The sequence below is a fragment of the Notothenia rossii genome (assembly GCF_949606895.1).
Source record: "Notothenia rossii genome assembly, chromosome: 7".
Lineage (NCBI taxonomy): Eukaryota > Metazoa > Chordata > Actinopteri > Perciformes > Nototheniidae > Notothenia > Notothenia rossii.
In genome coordinates this window covers 39558598-39572985 of record NC_136905.1, presented here as the reverse complement: position 1 = coordinate 39572985, position 14388 = coordinate 39558598, and the positions used below count along the sequence as shown (strand labels likewise).

The 14388-nt window shown below is 40.4% G+C and overlaps 1 protein-coding gene across 4 annotated transcripts; it reads right to left on the bottom strand.

The window, feature by feature from the left end:
• Window positions 1-7175: 7175 nt before the first annotated feature.
• LOC307046873 (uncharacterized protein) lies at window positions 7176-13087 on the bottom strand. 4 transcript variants are annotated; one of them, XM_079693534.1, is made up of 10 exons: window positions 12807-13082; window positions 11406-11496; window positions 11108-11186; window positions 10488-10926; window positions 9953-10044; window positions 9369-9745; window positions 8878-8937; window positions 8573-8762; window positions 7954-8116; window positions 7176-7504 (listed from the first exon to the last, which is right to left on the bottom strand). In XM_079693534.1, the coding sequence occupies exons 4-7, from the start codon at window positions 10805-10807 to the stop codon at window positions 8887-8889; spliced, it is 840 nt and encodes a 279-aa protein (XP_079549660.1). In that variant the 5' UTR covers window positions 10808-10926; window positions 11108-11186; window positions 11406-11496; window positions 12807-13082; the 3' UTR covers window positions 7176-7504; window positions 7954-8116; window positions 8573-8762; window positions 8878-8886. The 4 variants fall into 4 exon arrangements, with proteins under 4 accessions (XP_079549660.1, XP_079549662.1, XP_079549661.1 ...); XM_079693536.1 differs by lacking the exon at window positions 8573-8762 and having other exon boundaries at window positions 9369-9608; window positions 9705-9745; window positions 12807-13081; XM_079693535.1 differs by lacking the exon at window positions 8573-8762 and having other exon boundaries at window positions 12818-13087.
• Between the last annotated feature and the right edge of the window lie 1301 nt (window positions 13088-14388).

The following is a 14388-nucleotide window of genomic DNA, read 5'->3' as shown; positions in this document are numbered from 1 at the left end:
AATTCTCGTTTTACAAATTATAGAATAATTAATTACCAGTGTTTTCCAATTTTACTCGGCAGTTCGTTTCTTTAGCTAACGTTAGCTAAAGCTAGCGCTACTAGTTAGCTACGCAATGGTTTGTTGCTTTACTCCGGGTTGCAGCCACAGGTCTTCGCATGAAACGTGCTTGTTCTATCGTTTCCCGGCCAATGTTTTCCAAAGGAGAGTCTGGATTCGTGCCATGAGGTAAGCTGACGTTACATTTTTGTCCATGTCACGGTGAAATGTAAATGATGGGTAGTGACTGTATCGCCGTTTTAGAGATGGCGCTGCTGAAAAGACCGCAACATAAGTAAAGATAATGAATACATCCTATTAAAACCTGTGTGGCTTATATGATAAGTCTAATTAGTACAAGCAGGCAGCATAACGTTTCACCATGTAACTAAAGATTGTAGTCAGGGAAATCAGTTTGACATATTGAACTAATAACAAATCACCTCTGGCTGGCAGAGAACTCTCTGCTCCATAGCTTCTCTTGGACGTAAAATCACATGTACATTTTACATTTATATTCAATTTAATATTCCATCCCTCACATACTTTTGTATATATAATAACTTATATTTAGTTTTTCTTGTTATGCTGCTGCAACACAAACATTTCCCAAATTGGGATCAATACAGTAATATATTATCTTAATTAATTAAGAAATATAACTATTATAATTAGTGTAGCAGCTGACACCTATTTTCAATATGGATTAATCTACCATTTATTTCTTTAGTTCAATTTTCATCTATAAAAATGTCAAAATAGTGAAAATGTTCACAAGACTTATCAAAGTGCAAGGTTATATCTTTAGATGTTTTGTTTTAGCCTATGTACTGTATGTCTTAATGCTCTTACAGTATAGGTGTGACTTCCATGAAACTAATATTTGATATCTTCCCAACAGATGAGCTGACAGGAAACCTAACACTCTAACAACCACAACATTGCAAAGGGGAGTAAATGTAAATTAAAAACGATTCACAATTTTTTTATTTCTTCTTCCTTGCAGTGAGGTGAAGCTGACCTTGCACTTGGTGCCAGTAAGGATGTTCCTCACGCAGGCTGAATGTTTCTCCTTCCTTACTGACACAGAAGCCCTTGATTTGCAATGCTTCACTAATTGTCATTTCCCTGGCTCCGTAGGGACACTTTACCTCCAACACAGCGGAAGACCCTACCAGACCATCTAGAGATGCCCCCAACAATCCTGATAGGGAGAGCCACAAATCTGACTCATGGACCTGCATCTGGGTTGCAGTGGTGAATGCCCTGACGCCCTCACATTCATTCATAGTCCCCCACTGTACAGACAAAACACCATCAAGGGCCTGTTGTTGCCCTAGCACCCTGGCAATAAAGGAAGCAGTCACACGCTTTGACCTCAGGACAGCTCCAAAGTTGCTGGCAGTCAACCTTCCTTTCCTGAACAAATGCCAGTTTGGGTTGGTTCGCTGACCAGTGGTAGCCACCTGAATTGCCCTCTGTTGCTCTTCAGACAATGCCATGCTTGCCACAATTGCCTCAGGTCACTGATGCCCAACAGATTTGATAATTTCAGGAACAGTAAGTGTTTCCAAGCTGTAGTGTTCCTCTTCTGGCTCGGGGGAGAGAAGCCAAGAAATTCCTGAAAACCTGCCCCCGAGTCTGTCCCTCAGCCAGTCACGATATTCGGAGGTGGGCTCTCTTGTCAGCGGGTTAAATTAGTTATTGGTTTCAACAGTCACATTAAAACAGTTACTAAATCAGCTTACTATCACCTAAAGAAAATATCTAGGATTAAAAGACTAACGTCACAGCAGGATTTGGAAAAACATGTCCATGCTTTTATCTTCAGTAGACTGGACTACTGCAATGGTGTCTTCACAGGTCTCACTAAAAAATCTATTAGAAAGCTGCAGCTAATTCAGAACGCTGCTGCTCGAGTCCTTACCAACACTAAGAAAGTGGATCACATCACTCAAGTTCTGAAGTCTTTACACTGGCTTCCTGTGTGTCAAACAATAGATTTCAAAATACTGCTGCTGGTTTATAAAGCACTGAATGGTTTAGGACCAAAATGCATTTCTGACCTCCTGCTAAATGATGAACCATCCAGATCTCTCAGGTCTTCAGGGACGGGTCAGCTTTCTGTCCCCAGAGTCAGAACTAAACATGGTAAAGCAGCGTTCAGTTATTATGCTCCAAATATCTGGAACAAACTCCCAGAAACCTGCAGGTGCGCTGCGACTCTTACTACTTTTAAATCCAGGCTGAAGACTTTTCTTTTTGACGCTGCTTTTAATTGAACTATTCATATCTTAGACTGCACTGTAACTTTTATCCATGTATTTTTTCTTTTAATGTTTATTTTATTAGCTTTTCTTTTTAATGACTGATTTTAAATGCCATTTTCTTAATGTCTTTCATTTTTTGTAAAACACTTTGAATTGCCTTGTGTTGAAAAGTGCTATATAAATAAACTTGCCTTGCCTAATAAAGATTTCATGTGACACATACAATTGATTTGTTGATGGGAATTCATGTGAATAAATTAACTCTAGGTTAACGGTACTCTTGCTATCACTACTCACCGACACTATAAACCTTGTCCCTCATGCTAGCCCTGACAACACCGGTAAGCACACCTTCATCTAGGCTGTACTGTTACGTGTCCTGACTTGTAGTGGTTCTCTCCTCTATCTACACTCTTCTTGTCATCTTTGTAAAACGATATCAGACTTGTAATTGACACAGCCATGACTTCTAGTTAAATTCAGTGTGGCTAAAATGAAAAGCTTTGTTAAAATATGCAAGCACGCGAAAGTCAAATTCAGCTTTATTGTCAAAAATTGTACATGTGTTATACATCCAGAAATATCGAAATATCGTTTCCCACAGTGTAACATGTATACATAAAACAAAACAAAAAGGGCCTAGATAAACGTGGTATACATTAAACAAGACAAAAAGGGCCTAGATAACCGGGGTATACAGTTTAAAATGTTAATATATTTAAAGTGTTCAAAGTGCAGTTTCAGTGCTAGTCAGTTGAAACGATCTTAAATTGGCGTGACGTTGAAGTCGTGCGACCCTGCTGCTGTAGTGGCTTGTAGTTCGTTTATAGCATAACGTTAGCATTTCGCTTTTGGCGACTAGATTTATGATTCAAAAATTATAAAAGTAGGGTTGACATGTGGAGATTATCCGGCTGAACAAAACGTGATCCCTCTCTTAAATGTGTGTCAACCACAGACCTTATTTCGAGCTATTTTCCAAAATCCTATGGAGAATTTGCATTGGTTTTTCAAGAAGGAACCGGAAGAAGTTTACTTCCGGGTTTTACGATGCGTCACTGCGGTTCTCTATACTCTAAAATATACAGAAAATACTTCACGGCTGGTTTGGTTTCCGGATGTTGTCACATGCTACTCTCGTCTGTAAACAATAATGTATTCAAATAAACTGTACTTTCATTTAATATTCAGCATGGTAGTATCTCGACATCTATAGTTGTAGTGTTAAATCAGTCGGTTTCGGTTTTCACCACACCATGTCATTTCGCTACTCAATTCACCTCTTTAGGAAATCGTATATTAGCCACATGCTAAATGCTAACCGTAGATGCAGGATTTTCAGAATAAAAGCTTAACTGCTTGTGCACAAGAATTTCTGGTTTTTCAGCATAAAAGAGCATTTAACTTGACAGTATGTTTAAACTACATTATGCCATAAAACATTGATTTTAATTTCTAACAGTCCCTCCTTACACACCTTTTAGGTGTGTATAATACTGAAATCAATGAGGCATCTGAACTTCGCATAGTACATATCTCATATTACAAACATACAATCTAAATGGAATGGTTCAATAGGCTTAACTTTACAAAAATACAAAATAAATTATTTGCCTGTACTCAAACATAAAAATGTTCCCTTGTGTATAACTTCTAGTGTTTGCATTCAATATCATTCTTCAAAATAGCAGCAATGGCTTGGTATCAGAACATTTCTTCCTCCCTCCTTTTACAGAAACCGTTCTCATACCACGCTCAGTGTTAAGGCACTTGTTTTTACAAAGTGAAAAGAAACAAACCATTTTAGAATAACAATGATTTATACAACATGAAATCTACCATATTAGAATAGTATAAAATAATAAAGTCAAATAAAATGGACTATCTTAGAATAGTGTAAAATGTATTGGAATAATAAAAATATACTATCTTGGAATAGTATGAAGTAAATTGAAATGGATTCACTCCATTTTAGCATTTTAATTTTGCTCACTTCTTCACATGATTTCATCATTTAAAGAATCACATCGGCTGGACATTCATTGATCAATCTCATCTCTGAACATCCATATAATTTAAACTAACTCATCAGTCATCAACATCTGTATACGGGGGTTGGTCGTCTTGTTCTGCTAGCATTTGTAACTGTCTCCTCATGAGAAATGTACCCTCCCTCCTTTCATACCATTTAAGGTATGAAAGTAATATGTTCTCTAGAAGGGGCCGTTGTGCGTTCTACTCTGGGGTACGGCATTCTAGACAGTCATTTCTGGGAGAAGATTTTGGTCAGTTACAACCAGTAGCGTGGCGTGGGGAAAAAATTAGGGGAAGCCAATAATACGTCCTTTCTTTTGGGGTGGGGGTGTGGTGGTCAATGTAATAACGTAACCAGATGAGTGATTACAGTATAATTTTACACACATTTGTATCATAGAGATGCAGGACTTACATACGCCTGTTATCTGACCGACAGGTCCGCACGCACTCTCCAGCCGAAACTCTAATAAGCATTCATTCACAAACTAAATCAGGAGACCTTTAACGTTTTACGTCCGGTTCGCTCCTTTGTTTCTCGCTGTACACAGCTCCAGTTTGGGCATTGGCCTGTCATCAGATTGTATTTGTTGTTGCTGCTTCAGCGGAAGTTTAGTACAATTATTTTTTATTAAATACTCCAAATCTCCACCCTCCATAATTGCACTTGCTTCAGATGCTTGCTACTTTCTAACGGCGGAGAGAGTGGTGCAGTGACGTTATCTATCTTCTATCGATTAGATTTATGATTAGAAAATTATAAAAGTAGGGTAGACATGTGGATATTATCCGACTGAACAAAACGTGCATTTACCGGTTTGTTTTCCACTGACCTTTTTTCGAGCTATTTTCCAAAACCCTGTGGAGAAATCCCATTGCTATTTTGTCGAAGGAAACCGAGCGCAGCTTACTTCCGCTTTTTGGGACGCGTCACTGCACCACTAAGTTGATGCGATTTGATTGGATTGTGAGGCAAGGGAAGCCAGCCGCCTCTGGCTTCCCTTGGCATGGCCCTGGCCAATCACAGGTTGGAAGGGGCATGACGTGAGCCTTGTCTGATTGGTCAATCCCTCCATTTTTTTTCACCAAGGGAAGCAAATTTCGGCTGGCCTCCTCTCGCAACAGAGAGTGCAATCTACTGTTTCACCATAACATCTAGAGGGGCGCTGTTTCACTCTTTGTAAAATACTCAATGAGAATGGGGGAGAGACGGGCCGGCAGCAACACACAACAAAGAATTTCCGAAACTAAACGAAGTGTTTTTATTTATTTATTAAAATTATAACTACAATCCGAAAAAACAGGGGAAGCCTGGCTTCCCTTGGCCTCCAGGAGAAAACGCCACTGGTTACAACAGTTGTAGAATTTCATCACTTAAAAGTTCCTTCTAAGTACCTTTGGGTGGTCTGTTCTAATGCATTGATAAAGTCCCTGAAATGGTGTGAGAACCGGTGGAACATCAATAACGCATTATACTAATTTATTTTCAATTATGGTCTACTTAAATAGCTATGCTAACCCCTTTAACAGTGTGTGGAACCTTGGGTGCCCGAGCATGTGATAATTACTCCCTCCTTTAACAAGGATTTTAAAAACAGAAGTCATTTCATTTAATAGTTTGTAGTTCAATTCCGGAATTTACACTTATGGCAGGTATGTTTCTCCTTTAAATAACATCTCTAAATGTCAGGTCATCTGGTGAATGGATGACCATTAGGAGCTGGTGGCGCTTGTCTTTTAAAACTCATACTCTGGTGCCGTGCGCTTCCTCTGAAGCTGCAAGTAAGATTTAAAACATCTGCAGGGTGGATCGAGCGACCCCTTCTCCCTGAACGATATTTGTTGTAAAATATGCACCATCACAATGAGTGATCCAAGGTCCCGCATGTATTACTCCCAATTATATTCGTTTTTTTATTTTATTAAAATGTGCAATCTCTCTTTGCCCATGGTGTCTTTTTAAAACTCTACATCTTGGACGGAAAACAAATGTTATTTCCACCTTAATCTTCCCTCCTGAGGTAATAACCATGCTACAATGGAGAAAGCAATACTCTAGATTGGAATACTATCTTTGGCTTGGTACTAGCTCTACCTTTAACATTTTCCATACAAATAAAGATGTGTCTGCTTTTTTGTGGTTACTAAAACCATCCCTTTTAACTGTAGGTCTATACTGTAACAAATTAAATCTTCCCCAAATTCACACATGAATAAAAAACTCTTATAGAATAATTTGTTCATATGATGAAAAGATTGAATAATATGTTCTACACTGTAAAAATATCCACTGTGAATTCACAATAATTACCTGGCAACTTGTTGCATGACTTTCACAGTAAGGTTCACAGCAATTTACTGTGAATGTCTTCACAGCAATGTATTGTAATTTCACATCCATGATATTACAATGCATTGTTGTAAAGGTACAACTGTATACTGTAACTTCACAGCTTCAATTACTGTGATATTATAGTATACTAATGGGGAATTACATCATTTTGTTGTACATGCATTACAACAAGGGCCTGTACTTTTACATTTCTATTGTGAAAGTAATGCAGGAGTAGCCAGTAATTTACTGTGAATTTACAATGTGTACTGTGAAAGTAATGCAGGAGTAGCCAGTAATTTACTATGAATTTACAATGATACATGTGCATAACTGTAAGCCCCAACTCCAGTACTTCCTGGAGGAAGCTCATACAATGGTTTCCTGTCCAAGTTTAACAGGAAACCAAAGTGTGAGCTTCCTCCTGGAAGTACTGGAGCTGCACTACAAAAATGCACGTAATCTTATTGTACAATTAAAAACAACACCAAACGCACAAATGAGGTAAAATCAATGGAAGCCCAATGGCATATTTATTGACAAAATAAACAACAGTGTAAACAACAGAGTAAACAAACAGGAACATGAACTAGTTCACCTCAACTATCCATAAAAAACAGATTAACCCTTAACGGATCCTTTAAACAAATAATCCCTCGCAGGTGAACTGACCGTAATGCTTCCCACTGGACTTGTCCCCGCACACCATGCAGTCTATGCAGACCATTCTAAGTCTATCAGCTTCCGGTGAAAGGTGCTCACGTGAGGATTAATGGAGCTTCGCTTCTTTGCCTTGGAGCCTTTCTCCGGGTTGATGCCCAAGAAGCACCTGTTAATAAGCAAAAATAACTTTCAGTTTTAATTAGACTCATGTATTGCAGGCAGCAGTTATCAAGGTGTTCACCTGTGTCTTTTCCCACACCGACTGTTACTAGTCCAAACCTGTTGGATCATCCTCTCACAATAACATTATTTGTAGCCTAGCAGAGTGCCTCAGGTACCTCTAACATAAGGTTTACTTATTTATCCGAATTTTGAAGCCATACTATAAATGTGAATTAAACCATTATGTCAAATTTTTAACAAGATAGCCCAGCAACATCAAGTGATGGTGTGGTCCCAATTCGCATAATTGGTTCCAGGCTTCATACTCAAAGCATTTAATCTACTTTGTGGCCTCTGTAGAAAGGCATAGACTTAATAGCCAGATAGTGAAACACAACTTTGCATGATAAGTCTTACTGATGACATTGATCATGTGTTTGAGTGTTACAATACCTTTGGATGAACTCCAGTGTGCATGATCCAACGGGATATTCGAGGTTGAAGACATAGTAGCTGCTGAATAAAGCAGCTACCCCATGCAAAAAAAATGGGTGTGGGCCCATTACCACTTGTCCCTCGATGGATAGCATCCACCCAGAAGGCTTCATTGTGTCACCTGAAATGAACAGATACCCCGTCATGCGTTATTGTGGATAGGTACATTCCTAGAATCAATCAAAACAAAAATAATACTTGAGCTAGAGATGTCAATACCAGATCCGAGTAACATTCATGATTGGCCAAGGACCAAAAAGCAGGAAAATATACAGTGCAGAGCATGCAAGGACATTACACAGAACCCTCCACTTCAGGTGGACAGCACTTTTCTACTCCACCATCAGTGAGGTAGGCTACTTAACAGTCACTGTAAAAGCATCAAAGGTCCCTGTGCAGATAGGAGAATCTGGCTGAACGACAAAGCAACTCCCTAGCCCTCCTCCCTCTGCCTTTATGGCTAGACGGTTTAACCTCATTCCTCTATGGGTAGATGGTTACGAGCCCAGCTGGAACGAGAACATGTCAACTCGTCAGACCCCTGAATCATTGAAACAGGCTAGAGATTTTAACTAACGCGAATCGCTGAAACATGTGGCGTCAGAGTATCGTAAGTGTCGTTTCACAGACTGGACTTGAATGGAGTGCAGGAGAGATGGAAGGCCTTCAGTCAGATTCTCCCCTTGATGCAAAGGAACACTTAAGCTCTTCAGAGTAACCATTCAGTATCCTATCCCTCATCGATGGTGGAGCAGAACAGGGATGTCCTAAGAGAAATTATATAACAAGAATAAAAGCAGCAGTGAAGTCTAGCCATTCAGGTGAGAAAAGCAGGAAATCCTGTATAAACAGGAAAAATCCCATCCCTGAACATTACATTACCTTGAATGATCAAGCAGGGGGTGCTGCAGTATTCACTACATCAGCAGCAGTGGCACAGGTCTGTAACAAAGTAACACACAATAGCATAGATTTAACATTATGCAAGGATGAAGATCGTTCATTGGTCAGAGGTAAATCAGAACATAATAAATGGTCTAATAACAATTAATTGCATTTATATAGCGCTTTTCAAGACACCCAAAGCGCTTACAAATGGACGTCCGCAAACCAATGTGCAGCCCCCGCCTGGGTGATGCGAAGGCAACAGCTAATCCGCGCACTACAGCTCAACACAGATCAGCTCGGCCCATTTGGAGCAACTTGGGGGTTAAGTGTCTTGCTCAAGGATACTTCCGACATGCGGACAGTCAGAGCCAGGATTCGAACCACCAACCCTACGGTCGATGAAAGACCAGCTCTACCAACTGAGCTTCAGTCGCCCCTAATGTAATCACTCTTTTAGCATTTTAAATAAATTAAAAATAACGTACATCAACTTCGAGCATCAGTTTCTCCGTAGGCTCCTTAAAGTAGACCATAAGGAGCTGGAGGATGCAGGCAGCCTTCTCCGAACCCTCTGGATCATAGCTGGCCAGAACTTCCCTGATCTTCGGGTTGTCCAGTTTCTGGCAGAAATGCAGGATGGTCTGTCCTCTCTGACCCAGGGCCTCTTGGAGCTTCTGAAGTATGTTGACGTCCGTCAGGAGGCCAAAGTGGGAGAAAAGCGCTCTCTGAGAAAAGAGAAAAGGCCATTCCTCTTTGACCTCCAACATCGCTGGAGAAGGCATTTTGTTGAGGTACCTCCGCAGAATGACGTAGGTCCTCACCATCAGAGGTTCTGCTCTGTCTGCCCCATCCATCCCTTCCTCTGTGTACAGACATACAAATACATGTTTGAGAGTACCCAAGTAACAACAATTAAATTCAATGTCCCCACCTCTGGGAAATGTTGAGTGTCAAACCTTTAATTTCATGCTCTCATCATTACTCATTCTGAATATTAAGGTGGCCTTTTTGCTTAATGTGGGATGTTTATTTAGGTGTCAATTCACCAAAAATAAAGTAGATTGCATACCTGAGTAGATGTTCCGCAGATCCCTTTTCGAATCCTCCAACGTTGCCTCGGTCTCCCCCTCTGGTAAGTCTGCTGGGCACCACCTCACACACCTAGGGATAGGAATCATAGGTTAAATCAATACTATTGGGGCCGATCATTTGGACTGGTTTTGGAGTGGGAACATTTCAATTATCATGGACACAGTTACACTGACGGCGATTATACAAAATCTACACACATAATTTAAACATTCAATTCAAATAACCTAAGTTAGTCTAGCATGGCAGTGCCCCTTTAACCCCTAATTGCTCCCAACGGGTCGTGTCAGTGCCTTGCATGGTTGCTGATCGCCATTAGTGTGTGAGTGTGAATGGAGAGGACACTGGCGCTGTATGTTCGCCGCTTCTCAGTGTGTGAATGAGAAGACCATCGTAAAGCACTGGGTGTCCTTAAAAGAGCTATGTAAAAGCAAGGAATTATTATTACTGTAACCTTCAAAACCTTCAACGTACAATAATTGCAATATCTATATTTTGTCCACTCCTACACATACCCGTATTGGTCGACAGGACCTCTCGTCAGTCTGGACTCTCCTGCCACTCCAGTGTTCCTTCTTCCCTCTCGGCTTTGTCGGCGTCGAGCCAGAGTGTTGTTACTAGTTTTATATTCCACTCTAGTTTTAACTTGTTGGAGAAGAGAGGGGCATCCATCTCCAACAACTTCACCTCGCCTGCTAATGTCAGCAAAGCTTTTTGGGTGGCTCCTGACTATTAATCGGACGATGCTGTGGCACATGGCTCTGGTTGGGTTGCGCTCGTGCTGCATCATTTGATCCACCAACGCGTTCACAAAGGCCCTTCTCTCATCTGGCATTGGTCTCTCTTCTTTTTCCACCACACTGAAGAGGATGGTTAGCCTGGCTGCCTGACACTGAAGAGGATGGTTAGCCTGGCTGCTTGACACTGAAGAGGATGGTTGGCCTCTCTGATGACCTAGAAAGAAGGAGACCAGAGAAACGAGAAATTACAAAGGCAACCAACAAAAGGAATTTTTCAGTTTGTATGCAGATTATGAACATGAGCATGTTGTAAAGGTGTAGCCATTCAGTCAGGTAGTTGAGCATCCCATTTAGACGAGACCGCAGTCACACAATCATATCGAAATGTTAACTACCTTAGCTGCAACAACACTCGAACAGTCACTAGCAATTTCCTCGAGGCGCACGCACACCAGGATCACGAGGATGTCAAATCTGGAATAGAGGCAGTAAAAAACCACCACAGGGAAGCAAGAGAGGTAAGCTCACATAAATGTACTATCAAACAGTATTGGATGAAGTGATTAATCTCAGGTGTGCTGCACAGGTAACAAATGTCTGAGCTTCAGTACTTCATGGAGGGAAGCACTGGAGCTGGGGACTGCAGTTATGCACAGTCTATAAACTACGGTCTGTGTTGCATACTAGGCCTACCTCCAACTAGGAAGCAATCCGTGGATTGGATTTAGGATTTAGGCAATACACCTCGTCGCGTCGGTCAACACCAGGCAGGCAATCAGTAGGCCTAGAGGAAGATACAAGATACAATATCTGTTTATTCGCCATGTAGTTTTACAACATACTAGAAATGTGTTGCTGGTAGGTACTGACATAAACACAACATTGGACAGGGTGCAGGGACAAGACAGGAAAAGTGCAAAACAGGACAATGTACAAAATGCAGGTAAAAGTAGAAGCTAATTTAGACTAGAATAGTATAGAAATAAAATAAGATAAAATATGTTTGTGTTTTCAGAGAAATAACATTACGCATTGCAATAACCTATAAATATTTCAAACCTATAAACATTGCGAACCTGTAAACATTGTGAAGAGGGAGAGAGAGTTTGGTAATCCTTTATCATCCAGAGTAGTGTTGATGAAAGTATTGAGTGATTGAAACTTTGCTTGCTAGGCGAGGCTTAAACTCTAAGTAAGCCACAAGCTACAAGGAGGCTAAAAAAGAGTTCAACTTTTTATGTCTGAGCATGTTTTGAGAGCAGCATGCTCAGTCATAAAATGTTGAACTCTGTGTCTCAGAGCAACATTAAGAGATCTATAGATACATCTCTCTACACCCATATGAAACAGAACTGTAAACAGATTTTATTTTTCTTTATGGATATCTTACAAATCACTCACCTTTTAAACTGTATTCTTGTTATTTTTAACAACTGTTGTGTTACTGTCATATAGTATTTTATACCTGTTTTTCATTTAGTCTCTTATTTTTTTTAAACTATGATGATGATATAAAAGGTGTGCCTTTACGTCACTGAGCTGAGGTTATCAGCCTCTCAGTCTGTCAGGAGAGAGCACAAGTTTAATATTCTGAAAGCCAAGACGTGGTGACACGAATGTGCAATAGGGTCCATGACGAATTCATTAAGAACATTATAAGAGCAACTAATGTTACCAACTTTGACACCGATTTAGATTAGGCCTAATTTGATAAGACAATGTGATGAAACCACCAACCACCTAGCACAAGAAACATTCATTAGCTAGCTAACATCAGCTAACCTACTAGTAAGTTAGTTAGACCATGGCTTCAGAATACAAACTTAGCAGCAATGCTAAGCTAACTAGCTTATACCAATGGCTAGCACAAGAGCCATCTACCATAGCCATATACGGCGCTGGCTAGCACTAGCTAGGCTAACGTTAAAGCCACCTGCCTGAAGGTGGACATGGCTGCTATCAAGCTAATGTTACTAGCTAACGCTAGCTATCTATTCGCTACCATGTACAAACCAAAACGACACTACTCCACTGCCGTTTGCAATCGAAAGCACATAATATCCACCACTACTACACATTATGGGCAGTACTTACTTGCTGTTTACCGATGGTAACCGCCTTGGAGAAACTCACAGATGTTCACCTTGACTGTTGCCTCCGTGCGAATTTTCGAAAGGATGGAGGCATCTCTGTCAGGAGGCTTTGGGTTCCTCAAAGCGCGATATGATTGGCCGTTTGAGCGATGACGTTCCGTTTCGTCCCTTCAAACTTGACACCTACGGTTGACAAATACCCGGAAATTACGTTTTTTCTGGCGTGTATGTCACGTGATCTTCAACTTTCTCAACACTAATTCGGCTGACTTATATATTTGATCCAATTGGTAAATAGGGACACCTAGTGGTTAAAGCACGTTATTGAAATGTTTTGTTGAATAATATTTAATCTTTAATAACCTGACTTTGGAAAGGGCTGGAAAGATAATTTTTTCACCAGGGGACTCTAAATGGGGTCCAGATAAGGTATCTGAAATATGGGAACCGTAACCCACCCAGAATTTTTTTTCAATCTAATGTCAAACTCTCACAAAATCCTGTCTAGAGCTAAGGATTGGACACCCTTTGGTGAGGGAGGGAGAGAAAAAAGGTGCTTGGCGCTCCGAGACTTTGAGAGTATGTTGCTTAACTTGTGTGGAACCCGCTTGCAAAATTTGGGGCCGCTGTGACCTTCAACCAGGTCGCAAACTAAGGTTAAAGGTCATGTTTTCATGGCTCTCAATACTCTAGAAGGCACAAAGGAAGGTCCGACAGCTTTGAGCTTGGTGTCGTTGGAATTGTCTCGAAGAGTACATGCAGATTCATCCCTCTGCTGCTCCGAATGTCAAACGTTACGGCTTAAAACGGGAAAAAGCCTTCCGTTAAGCCGCTTTCACTCTCGCTCTTGTGGTGATAGAGCACGCCAATATCCCCGCATGCTAGGCAGTCAAGAGTATTCTAGTTAGCTTCGGCTTGATGTGGAGATGTGATTTGATGTGTTGTTTGTCCCCCAACTCTTCTCGGATGTCCTCTCCAAAGTTGAGATATTTACTAAAATGCTCAGGGGAGTTTCCTGAATTTTCATGCCGAAAGCCAAGCACTAGGCCCTGGGTAAATTAAGACGCTGATTTGGGGCACTTTTTCCACTTTCCCTGGTGCTAGAAACTCAAGTCCGGCATCCCTGGAATCGTTGCAAAAATACATTTCTAGCTAAACGTAATTGAGAATGCAGTTTAGTTCTGTGGGAACGTAATTTTTAGGAGACAGGGTTGCCAGGACACACGCCGGTTAAAATAGTCTATTCTGCACATGTGCAATGGTGCACAATTCAAATTTTACAGTAATGAGTTGTGCTCTTTATATATATAGTCTATCATGGTTGTGCTAAGATGATTTTGATTACATTGTTTTACTGTGAAATAACAGTTAAATAATGTGAAATCCAATTCTACTGTTTTATAGATATTTTGTTGTGATATTACAGGGGCTTTTGATTACAATATTTCTCTGTAATATGATACTCTTAAATGCTGTGAAATCCTTGCAATTTTTACAATGTTGTTTTGATATTACAACATTTGATGTGATATTACAGAGGATTTTGATTGCAGTATTTTATTGTGAAATAATAGTTAAATGCT